The sequence below is a fragment of the Macrobrachium nipponense genome, chromosome 21, assembly GCF_015104395.2.
Source record: "Macrobrachium nipponense isolate FS-2020 chromosome 21, ASM1510439v2, whole genome shotgun sequence".
Taxonomy (NCBI): Eukaryota; Metazoa; Arthropoda; class Malacostraca; order Decapoda; family Palaemonidae; genus Macrobrachium; species Macrobrachium nipponense.
In genome coordinates, this window is record NC_087212.1 from 62,578,337 (window position 1) to 62,590,840 (window position 12,504).

The 12,504-nt window shown below is 38.9% G+C and overlaps 1 protein-coding gene across 1 annotated transcript in view; it reads left to right on the plus strand.

The window, feature by feature from the left end:
- Positions 1–11,986, plus strand: part of LOC135198083 (neuroguidin-like) — a 114,628-nt gene extending 102,642 nt beyond the window's left edge. Inside the window, exons 6-8 of the mRNA XM_064225508.1 lie at positions 8,545–8,707; positions 11,336–11,556; positions 11,862–11,986. Coding sequence (XP_064081578.1) covers positions 8,545–8,707; positions 11,336–11,556; positions 11,862–11,884 — 407 coding nt within the window. The 3' untranslated portion in view covers positions 11,885–11,986. The remainder of the gene's footprint in view (positions 1–8,544; positions 8,708–11,335; positions 11,557–11,861) is intronic.
- Positions 11,987–12,504: the final 518 nt, after the last annotated feature.

The window sequence follows — 12,504 nt, forward strand, 5'->3', positions numbered from 1 at the left end:
CTAATTCCACGCTGGGGTCATCAAAATGAGGGCCTAATAATGAATACATATACACGAAAGTGATGTTTTCAGCCAGGTAGTCCTCCACCCACCATGGAGCCCAACAAGGGAGTGGTGTGGAATGCCACATTAACCCTTAAACGCCGAAGAGATATTTTAAAAATCGCCTCCCGTATGCCGGCGGCATTCGCGAGCGAGCGCCGAAGCAGAATTTTTTTTTTTTTTTTTTTTTTTTCAAAAAATCACAGCACGCTTAGTTTTCAAGATTAAGAGTTCATTTTTGGCTCATTTTTTGTCATTGCCTGAAGTTTAGTATGCAACCATCAAAAATGAAACAAAATATCATTATCATATATAAATATATTGGAATATATGACCGCAAAAAAAAATTTCATATATAATTGTATACAAATCGTGCTGTGAGCTAATGAGTTAATTTTTTTCGTTGTATTGTACACTAAATTGCAATAATTTTGGTATATAACACATTGTAAAACGATCAAGGCAACACAGAGAAAATATTATCACAAAATGATGCATGAATTCGTAACGAGCGGATGTAAAAAAAAAAGCAGTTTTCAAAAATTCACCATAAATCTAAATATTGTGCTAGAGACTTCCCGTTTGTTGCAAAATGAAGGTAATTGATTGAATATTACTAGAATGTAATAGTTTTAGCTTACAATTGCAGTTTTCGACCATTTCGGTTGAGTTAAAGTTGACCGAAGGACAAATTTTTTCTATTGTTATTTATATGAAAATATTTCAAAACTGATAAAAGCTACAACCATGAGTTGTTTTTAGTTGTATTCTGAATGAAATTGCGCACATTTTCATATATAAAACTTTATGTAACGGCCAATTTAAAATGGTGCAAACATTACGACAATCGGACAAAAAAATTTGATTTTTTCGGAAGAGTTACCGTGCGGACGTAGGAAAAAGTTTATTTCATAAATTCACCATAAATCGAAATATTGTGCTAGAGACTTCCAACTTGTTGCAAAATAAAGGTAAATGATTGAATATTAATAGAATGTAATAGTTTTACCTTACAATTGCGTTTTTTTTACCATTTTGGTCGAGTCAAAGTTGACCAAAGGTTGAAATTTTGGCACTTATCGTTATTTATATGAAAATATTTCAAAACTGATAAAAGCTACAACCATGGGTTGTTTTTTGGTTGTATTCTACATAAAATTGCGCACATTTTCATATATAAAACTTTATGTAACAGCTAATTTAAAATGGTGCAAACATTACGACAATCAGACAAAAAAAATTTCTTGATTTTTTTTCGGAAGAGTTATCACGCGGACGTAAGGAAAATGTTTTTTTTTTTTTTTTTTTCATAAATTCACCATAAATCGAAATATTGTGCTAGAGACTTCCAATTTGTTGCAAAATAAAGGTAAATGATTGAATATTACTAGAATGTAAGAGTTTTAGCTTACAATTGCGTTTTTTTACCATTTCGGTTGTCAAAGTTGACCGAAGGTTGATATTTTGGCACTAATCGTTATTTATATGAAAATATTTTAAAACTGATAAAAGCTACAACCATGGGTTGTTTATAGTTGTATTTTAAATGAAATTGCACACATTTCCATACATAAAACTTTATGTAACGGCTAATTTAAAATGGTGCAAACATTACGACAATCGGACAAAAAAATTTCTGATTTTTTCGGAAGAGTTACCGCTCGGACGTAAGGAAAGTTTTTTCATAAATTCACCATAAATCAAAATATTGTGTTAGAGACTTCCAATTGGTTACAAAATGAAGGTAAATGATTGAATTTTAGCTTACAATTGCGTTTTTTGACCATTTCGGTAGAGTCAAAGTTGACCGAAGGTTGAAATTTTGGCACATCATTATTTATATGAAAATATTTCAAAACTGATAAAAGCTACAACCATGAATTGTTTATTGTTGTATTCTACATGAAATTGCGCACATTTTCATATATAAAACTCTGTAACGGCTAATATAAAATGGTGCAAAAATTATGTCAGTGACAAAAATAATTTCTGAGATGTGTCGCTGATGCTTTTTAGTGCGAGAATAAAGAAATTCGCGCTTGCGCACCTGGGTAACGATTGTAAACAAAACAACAACTTGATCCGTGAGCTTCCAGCCATCATCCATTAACATTCTAAGGTCATTAACTATTGGTTCATCCTGACAGGGCGTTAGTAGTGGTTGCACCTGCCAAGGTAGAAAACTGCCTGGCTACCATCGTCCACCTCTTCCTCGCAGCTCACAAGCCCCACCACCACATCAGGGAGTCTAGCCATTGGTGGGGTGTTGAAGCCAGTGGCAGAGGTCTACCATGGGTCTTCCACAAAGATAAAATGGTGAACCACTACGTCCCGATGCAAAGAGCACTCCATACATAGGACTTAACTCCAATATCCGTCACTGAGAAGAAGTCTAACAAGGTCTTCCAAGTAGACCATTTTGGCAATAGGATACCCCATGGGGATGTCTCCTAAAACAAAAAACTAAGCACAGATATGCTCAAAATCTTTTACTGTAAACTTTTGCATGACAAAGTAATTGCACTGTAGACCTGGGAGAAGTCCTTGAGTTACCCAGGAAATGTGCTTCTTCTAAATTAGACTTCCTATGAGGTGATCCCTTATGATGACATACAATCAGTATGCTACTAATCAGAGGAGTTGTCCTATATTAATAAGTCATGTCCCCCCCAAAAAAAAAAAAATAAATAAATAAATAAATAAAATAAAATAAAATAAAAGGAACCACCATGCTGGTTGTTCCTGAGCAACATATACAAGGCTAAGATGGATCCTACTTACTTTGAAGATAAGACTGCCATAATATGAGAATATGAGTTACATTACTGATCTGGTTACTCATATGAAAAGGAAGGTTAAGATAGGAATTGAACCTAACCCAACTTCTTAAAGGATCTTGCAGAATCAAGAAGCAGAACATATCTGGAATTTGAAGATTATGCCCAAAAATACATAATCTCAAATCAGCAGGCTAGGCTGAAACTCCAACACTTATAGGCTAGCTGAATATGGAGAAATATGTTTGCCCAATCTAGGCTGCATTGGCCACTGCAAATAGAGTTAGCCACTTGCAGGCCTTGGACAAGCAAATTAGATTTGCATGAGGAGTTGCGGTCTGCAAAATCACAATGGGGTTCTTAGCGAAGAATGAAACTCCTAATCTAATCCTTGGCCTCGTTCTCACTATCAAGAGCTTAACAGAGATCCTTGGACCTACAGGCCAGGAGAGTACTATGCCCAGTTAGAGCGCTGTTCATTATCTTGAGAGAACTAAGAAGATTAGAAGTTCCGCTCATAACCTCCAGTGTTCAGTCAAAAACCCTTCTCAACCCCTATTAAAGAATGCTCTAGCTTTCTTTCTAAGGAAGGTAATCTCTGAGTCTCATTTGGGTATTGTAAAGGCTGACTTACCCATTTTTAAAGTTAAAGCCCATGCAATGAGGGCAATTGCTTCGTCATTTGCCTTTAAATGCAATTTGTCGTTCTCAACAATTATTCAATTGATATTTTAGAAGTGTTTATCAGTGTTCACCACACATTATGTATATACGTACATAGAGATGTTGAGACTCTTTATGAAGCATGCAGTATGCTAGGTCCTTTTTCCATGGCTGGCAAGGTATTAAGGAGCGAAGGATAGGAGCATACTACCTCCTATTTTATCTGTTTCCTCACCTTAAGGTTATTGAGTTTTAGGAAGTGGGGGGATACTGTGTACCCTCTAGTTGTTTTTATAATGGAAGGGTAATGTTTTTAATGCGGTGTATAGGTAATTTTGCTAACTGGTTATTTTGTACTGTGCCCAGGGCAAGAGCATTTGTTGTTCTATAAAGCTTTGGCCGTAATCAGAATACTAATCGACTCTAAGCTCCCACTAAAGTAGGGAGAATCTTGGTCCCCATGCATGGATATAAAGCATAAGTGAATTGAGATGTTCAGCTATGTTGTACCTAGTCTTCCCCGAAAGTGGGTGGGGTCAGTTACCTACACCAAAAACAAAAGTGTGCTATTGTAAATTTCCAAATCTAAACCTGCCGTTTAAGTAGAAACTAATAGCTATGTAATTACTTGGTAAGTATATATAAAAACCATTTTGTTCATGCAACTTACCTGACAGATATATATATAGCTGTATTTTCTGACGTCCGACAGAATTTCAAAACTCGCGGCACACGCAGTGGGCAGCCAGGTGGTAGTACCCATTTTTCCTGCTCTAACACCTGTAGATTTTGCATCTCCTAAACCTGTGTTGTTGCCTTCGGGCCCTGATTCTGTGTCTGGAGAAGGTAATGCCCTTTCTCTGATTTTGGAGTCTCTTCGTACTCTTGAGACTAAAGTGAAAGCCTTAGAAACTGGCTCTGTGCAAGTGTGTGATCGTGCCCCTAGTGTTGTGGAGGGGGCGTCAGATCGGCCCCATAATGCCTCTAGGCCTAGACCGCTATCGGACTCCCAGGAATCAGGGAGGGGATATGTCGAAAGCCGCAAGAGGGTTACGGGGGCTCCCCACCGATCTGGCGTCCCTTCGGCAGGCCTTGTTGCAAGTTCCCAGGCTGCCAAGGAGCGCGCACAGGCGCGTATCCTTAAGGACTGCTTTTCGTCCTCTGAGGCGTCCTCCCCGCGCAAGGGATGGAGCGCTCGGAGAGACTCTCGTCCGCTGAAAAGGACGTTTCGTTGTGAGGACGCTTCACGTCCTGTATCGCCAGTTTCGTTGCGCTCTTCTCCGGATGCGTATGACGCTTTTCCGCCTCAGAAGAGAGGTAGGATCTCATCCGGTGAGGACGCTGAGATGCGCTACAGTCGCTCTCTGGAGAAGCAGGTAGCTGTACCTGTGAGAAGGAAGGAGGCGTCCCCTCGTCTTCTCGCAGGATCAGCCCTGCCCCCTCTGTTCGTTCTTCTCCAACGAAGAACATTCTTTTGTCCCTTCAGGACCAGTTGTCAGCGCTTATGGCTCAGAGGACTCGCCCAGCAGCAGTCGAGCCTAAGCGGAGGAAGGACCTTAGGCTGCCTGTCAAGAGGACGAAGCAGTCTCCTTCTCCCTCTCCTCGTTCGTCTCTTTCTCCGATTGCGTCTCCTTCGGCGAATCGCCGATCTCGTTCGCCCGCTAAGAAAGCGGTCATCAGGACGCTTTCGTTCCCTCTCAACGTCATGGGCAGGCTGCTTGCCGTGACGCTCGAGTGGACGCTCAGGACGCTTTTGAGGATGCTCAGCAGGACGCTTTCCAGGACGCCGAGCAAGAAGACGACGTGCACCAGGATGCTTTCCAGGACGCTCGTAGTGACGTGTCTCCTTATAAGGAGAGAGTTAAGACCAGCAAAGACACGCTTTCGTCTAAGTCTACCTTATCGTGTAAGAAGCGTAAGGACGCTTCTCTTAGTATCAAGGCGGCCTCGGGTGCTGTCAAGGACGCTCATCGCCGTCAGGACACTCTGCCTCTTTCGAGCTGTAAGGTTCGCCGCAAGGAAGGCAGCCTAGATGAGGCTTCTGCTATTAAGCAATGGGGGTCTTTGATAAAGGCCAGACCCGCTAGACGTACGCCCTCTCCGGAGGGGCGGTCTCCTATTCCTATTAGGGAAGAAGGAGAATTGAGTAGTCCTGCTGACTCGGTAGAAGAGGAACCTTCTTCTGCTTCTTCAGTTTCAGACTACAAGGTTCTTGTGCGGCTGTTGCGCTCGTCCTTCGGGGACAAGTTCCAACCTGGATCTAGGACCGGGGAGCAATACAGAGGAAGCCTCTTCGTCCTCGACGTCGCGAATAAGTCGACCAGAGGACGTCTCCACAACTTCCAAAGATCTCGACACACGTCTTTGTGTAAGATCCATTCCGTTGGCAGGATTTGGTCCTGACGACTGAGAAGGTCCACCCTGACGTTTTGCACTCCTGCAATGAATCTTGTCAGGATCGTAATCTTCTTCACCTTTGCCCACAGCAGAATCTCCTTCACTAGGTGAAACAAAATCCTGGAGTGTGTTCCTCCCTGATTCTTCAAATACGCGAGGGCTGTGGTATTGTCCGAATTGACTTGAACGATTTTGTTCGTCAATCTTTCTTCGAAGAACTGCAGAGACAGGAAGATCGCTGCAAGTTCTTTGACACTTCCTCCCCTCCTAGTGTTGCTCCCCAGCCCGCAATGGAAGCGTCTGAAAACAACACTAGGTCGGGGCTCAGAAGACTTAGGGACAAGCCCTCTTGTAGCTTCTGAGGATCGAGCCACCATCTTAGATGGCTCTTTATCGACTCTGAGATCCTCAAGATCACATTGAGATCGTCCTTGGCCTTCCATTCGTCCGCAAGGAAAAACTGGAGAGGCCTGAGGTGCAGTCTTCCCAAGGAAACAAACCTTTCCAGCGAGGAAATGGTGCCCAGCAGACTCATCCATTCCCTCGCCGAGCAAGTTTCTTTCCCCAAGAAGGCTGAGATTTTCTCTAAGCCTAGCCGCTGACGTTCCTGGGACGGAAACGCTCGAAAAGCCACTGAATCCATCTGAATCCCCAGATACACGATGGACTGTATCGGGGTCAGATGCGACTTTTCGAGGTATCTGTGAACTAGATAGCCGATTTTCTGCTTTTTCTTAGGAACGTGCAGAAATTAGCAGTCCCGACCATTAAGGGATACAAGAGCATGTTGTCAGCGGTGTTTAGGCACAGAGGCCTGGACCTTTCTGATAACAAGGATCTTCATGATCTCTTGAAATCTTTTGAGACCTCGAAGATTCTTCAAGCCAGACCGCCTTCATGGAACCTTGACGTAGTTCTTAGGTTTTTAATGTCAAGTCCGTTTGAACCTCTTCAAGCAGCGTCTCTTCGGAACTTGACAAGGAAGGCTCTTTTCCTAACTTCTCTGGCGACGGCGAAGAGAGTTAGTGAAATCCAAGCTTTTAGTCATCTAGTGGGCTTCAAAGGAGACAACGCTGTCTGCTCTTTGAGCCCAACTTTCTTGGCAAAGAATGAAAACCCTTCTAACCCTTGGCTGAAAAGCTTCGAAATCAAGGGTATGTCAAGTCTGGTGGGCCAAGAACCAGAGAGAGTCCTGTGCCCTGTCAGGGCTCTCAAGTTCTATGTTCATAGAACAAAAGAGGTAAGAGGTCCCTCAGGTAATCTCTGGTGCTCTGTGAAGAGACCGGAATTACCTTTATCTAAGAATGCTGTGGCTTTCTTTCCTGAGGGACGTCATTAAAGAGGCTCATTCATCTTGCCAGAAGACTGATTTGAGCCTCTTACGAGTGAAAGCTCACGAAGTCAGAGCTGTCGCTACCTCTCTTGCCTTCCAAAAGAACATGTCAATCAAGGACATTCTTGATGGCACCTTTTGGAGGAGCAATTCTGTTTTCGCCTCACATTACCTAAGGGATGTGAGAACGATTTATGACGACTGCAATTCTCTTGGGCCATACGTTTCTGCAGACACAGTCTTGGGGGCTGGAGGTAGCTCTTTCTGTATCCCTTAGTTAGGTTTAGGTTAGTTTTTTAATTGTTGTGTTTTTGGTGAGTGTTGTGTGAAGATCTCCCATCTCTTAGTTTAGTGTTCAGGGGATCTTTGGCTAGTTGGTCAGGTGGTGGTCAGTTGCTTCATAGCCCTCATATGTATGGTTCGATGGTCTTGTCACGTTGAGGTCACGTCCCCGTTGACAGAGCATCCAAAGCGTACCATCACTACAGGTCTCCACCTGGCTGGCAACTCTGATTAAGCAGAAGCAGGCTTAAGTGACAGTAATCACAGAGTCTACTTTGCTAACAGGTGAGGAACCAAGGTGTACATCATCTACTTAATTTAAGTTTCCTACAAATCCTATTCTGTCTCTTCCCACCATCCGAAGGTGGGATTCAGCTATATATATATCTGTCAGGTAAGTTGCATGAACAAAATGTTATTGTTATAATACAATTAAGTTTGTTCATACTTACCTGGCAGATATATATAATTAGTGCCCACCCTCCTCCCCTCAGGAGACAGTGGCATTGATAAAATATGAATAGAAAATGGGAATGGTTCCTGATATCCGCCTCCCAGCGGCGGGAATGGGTAATAACACCTGGCCGCCCACTGCGTGTGCCGCGAGTTTTGAAATTCTGTCGGATGTCAGAAAATACAGCTATATATATATCTGCCAGGTAAGTATGAACAAACTTAATTGTATTATAACAATAACATATTATAGAAATTTGTTTTTGTTCTTGAGGTGTTGATATTCACAAGGGATTTACATTATGATAATCATAATTTCTGTTTGTTTTGCTATAACTTATTGCAGTTATTTATGATGTATAGGACTTTGGTGTTGATTAGATAGATAATCCATCCTCCAGTGCAAGGTATCTACAAAATTCAATCACTTAATCAGCTTAGTGTTATGTCAGAGTTATCGAAACTATGACTTGAAAATATTTCAAGTTTACGGTCTTATGAATATTGAAACTATATAAACTATATAAGTTCCTGTTTCGTGTTTTTCTGCATTCAAATTTATAGTTATTTTGAGTTCTCAAAATTTTTGTTTTTCAGATGAAGATAGTAAGAAAGAAGCATTAGAGAAAGCACGTCGCCGTGCTCTCAACTCTGCTGTCTTACGAGATGCGCTCTTTGAACATGTAGATGAGCCAGAAGTAGTATACAATGCTGATACTCTGAAACACAAATCTGTAAAAAAACGAAAGGAACTAGAAAGGTAAGGGGTTGATTTTGCTTTTCCATTTTTGTTTTTTAAAGTGTTGCAACAAGAATTATTTTTCATCTACATTTTTAAGTCTCTTGAGGTGCAGAGATTGAGATTAACCCTTAAACGCCAAGCCGGTATTTCCAAAAGTGTCTTCCATATGCCGGCGGCATTGGGGAGCGAGCGCCGAAGCGGAAAAAAAGTTTTTTTTAAAAAAAACACAGCATGCTTAGTTTTCAAGATTAAGAGTTCAGTTCATTTTTGGCTCCTTTTTTTGTCATTGCCTGAAGTTTAGTGTGCAACCATCAGAAATGAAAAAAATATCATTATCATATATAAATATTGGAATATATGACAGCGCGAACAAAAATTTCATATATAATTGTATAAAAATCGTGCTCTGAGCAAAACAGTTAAAGCTAATGAGTTAATTATTTTTTCGTTGTATTGTACACTAAATTGCGATGATTTTGGCATATAACAAATTGTAAAACAAAGCAACACAGAGAAAATATTATCACAATATGATGCATGAATTCGTAACGCGAGGACGTAAAAAAATAAGTTTTCAAAAATTTACCATAAATCAAAATATTGTGCTAGAGACTTCCCGTTTATTGAAAAATGAAGGTAATTGATTGAATATTACTAGACTGTAAGTGTTGTAGCTTACAATTGCAGTTTTCGACCATTTTGGTCAAGTTAAAGTTGACCAAAGGTCGAGTTTTTTCTATTTATCGTGATTTATATGAAAATATTTCAAAACTGATAAAAGCTATAACCATGAGTTATTTTTTGTTGTATTCTACATGAAATTGCACACATTTTTATATATAAAACTTTATGTAATGGCTAATATAAAACGGTGCAAACATTACGACAATCTGACAAAAAAATTTCTGATTTTTTCGAAAGTTACCGCGAGGACGTAAGGAAATTTTTTTTTTAAATTCACCATAAATTGAAATATTATGCTAGAGACTTCCAATTTGTTGCAAAATAAAGGTAAATGATTGAATATTACTAGAATGTAAGAGTTTTAGCTTTAAATTGCGTTTTTTGACCATTTTGGTCAAGTCAAAGTTGACTGAAGGTTGAAATTTTGGCACATCGTTATTTATATGAAAATATTTCAAAACTGATAAAAGCTACAACCATGGGTTGCTTTTTGTTGTATTCTACATGAAATTGCGCATATTTTCATATATAACTTCATGTAATGGCTAATACAAAACGGTGCAAACATTACGACAATCGGACGAAAGAATTTCTGATTTTTTTTCAGCAGAGTTACCGCGCGGATGCAAGGAAAAGGTTTTTTCAAAAATTCACCATAAATCGAAATATGGTGCTAGAGACTTCCAATTTGTTGCAAAATGAAGGTAAATGATTGAATATTATACTAGAATACAAGAGTTTTAGCTTACAATTGCATTTTTCGACCATTTCAGTCTCAAGTCAAAGTTGACTGAAGGTTGAAATTTTGGCACATCGTTATTTATATGAGAATATTTCAAAACTGATAAAAGCTACAACCATGGGGTGTTTTTTGTTGTATTCTACATGAAATTGCACACATTTTCATATATAAAACTCTGTAACGGCTAATATAAAATGGTGCAAATATTATGTCAAAGTGACAAAATAATTTCTGAGATGTGTCGCTGATGCTTTTTAGTACGAGAAGAAAGAAATTCGCGCATGCGCGCCTGATTACGGTAATGCTTGTAAACAAAACAACAGCTTGATCCGTGAACTCCCAGCATCCCTCAAGGTGCGTGATTCAAAAGTTTTTGCCAAGTAGGCCTATAACTATTTTTCCACAAATTTAAAAAAAAAACTTTTTTGCGTCGACATATCGTACATCAATTAAGCACAATACAAACTTAGCCCACCAATAAAATCATGTCTCAGCAGACCGTAAAGTGTTTTCACACAAAAATACTGAAGTGGGGTGGAAATTCCACGTTTGGTTGGTAAACAGTTTATAATACGTACATTGATTGATAAAACTTGTTAATACTCAGGTTCATGATTTTCACTGTTTGTATTTAGAATTGTTTAGTCCAGCAGTGAAAGTTGAGCATGGTATGATAACAAAATTTTTACCAACAGCCATATGACAGCAGTGAAATAAATAACATTGGAATGTGAGATCCAGGTAATTTATTGTTAAGAAAAAGTTTGGGAAGGCTGTCCTCATACCTGAGTGTATGGTACAATGCTCCATATGGGGAATGATGAGGTTCACCTAAATCTGCATTTTAGAAGCACATAGCCTGAATGCCCATGATGTGATCATTCCAAGATGGGTTGCTGTTCATTTTGTAAGCCAAAAATACTGATATATCATGAGGGTTCAGTTTCCAAATTTCCAGACATGATTTTGAAGATAGGCAGGTATAACTACAGTGACCTAGTGATGAGTGGAGATTTGAAATAAAGCTCGATAGGATTAATGAAAAAAATACTTAGAGGTCTGAACATGTTAACTTGTTTTGGGATTCTTTTACATTTTGTAAAATGAAAAGCAAGTAGTAAGACTGATTTCTTTCTGGACTCTTGAAAAATACTACAAGCATGAAAAAATGCCATCACAAAATTATGACTTAATGACATGTCAATGTCTTATTCAAAAAGGTATGAGGAAGATAATTTTGTACGGAAGACACTGAGCAAAAAAGAGGAGGCAGAATTGAACCAGTTTACTACCATTGGAACCATGAGGAATGAGCTTTTGGGACTTGGCAATGTGGATGCTCTACAAGACGACTATGTACCAGGTGGACCTCCTGCCAAGAAACGAAAAACTGGAAAAGCACTTAAAGGAAAGAAAGGGAAGGGGAAAAAGGGTAAGAAAGGTAAGGAATGTGAAGTTTGTTAGAACAAATTATATACTAACCCATTCATGATACAATAGACTAGCACTAAGCAGGAATTATTCATGCACACGAAGTAAACAGTTCAAGAAGAGTAAGTTCCACTACATACTTTGTAACAGGTACTACATTTTTTTTCCCCTCCTCAATTAGGTTGGTTTTCACTGTTTAGTGACAGTGTACTCACGTGGTAAGTTATGTTTTATCCTAGGAATTAAAAAAAAAAAAGTTAATTGTTCTTCAAGTACCCATGCCTTATAGTTTCTTTATTTTTCCCTCCTGTACAGGATTCAAGAAGAGAAATCGATAGCTTCCAAGATTCTTATGACCCAGCTTAATGGTATGGTTGGCAGATGTTGAATGTTTATTGTATAATGAAAATTATTTTATGAAAATAAATTGTAAAAATAAATGGTAGTTTTACTTTTTATTGTAGCATGAAAGGAAAATTAACACTGCATATACAATAAAATAATACTATACACAAACATTTAACCTACATCATCGCAAAAAAATTATTTACCAAAATATACTCATTTTTTACCATCTGCAAAGTATTGAGCATTAAGAGAATAAATATAATAATTTTTTTACTATTTAAAAACTATTTAGCCTCGAGAGATCAAGTAAATTTTGTGCCTATCCACAAACTATTTAGCCTTGAGAGATCAAATAAACTTTTTTACCATCCACAAACTATTTATCCTCGAGAGATTAAATAAATGTTTTGACTATCCATAACACGTTATTTAGCCTCAAGAGATTAAATAAACTTTTTGACTATCTGCAAACTATTTAGCCTCAAGAGATTGAATAAATGTTTTGGTTATCAATCAATTAACAAACTGGCTCTTGACATTGGGCAACTGACCCATTAATGTAGGGATATTGGTGGGAAAGAAGACTAACAATTAAAATACATAAAAGGAT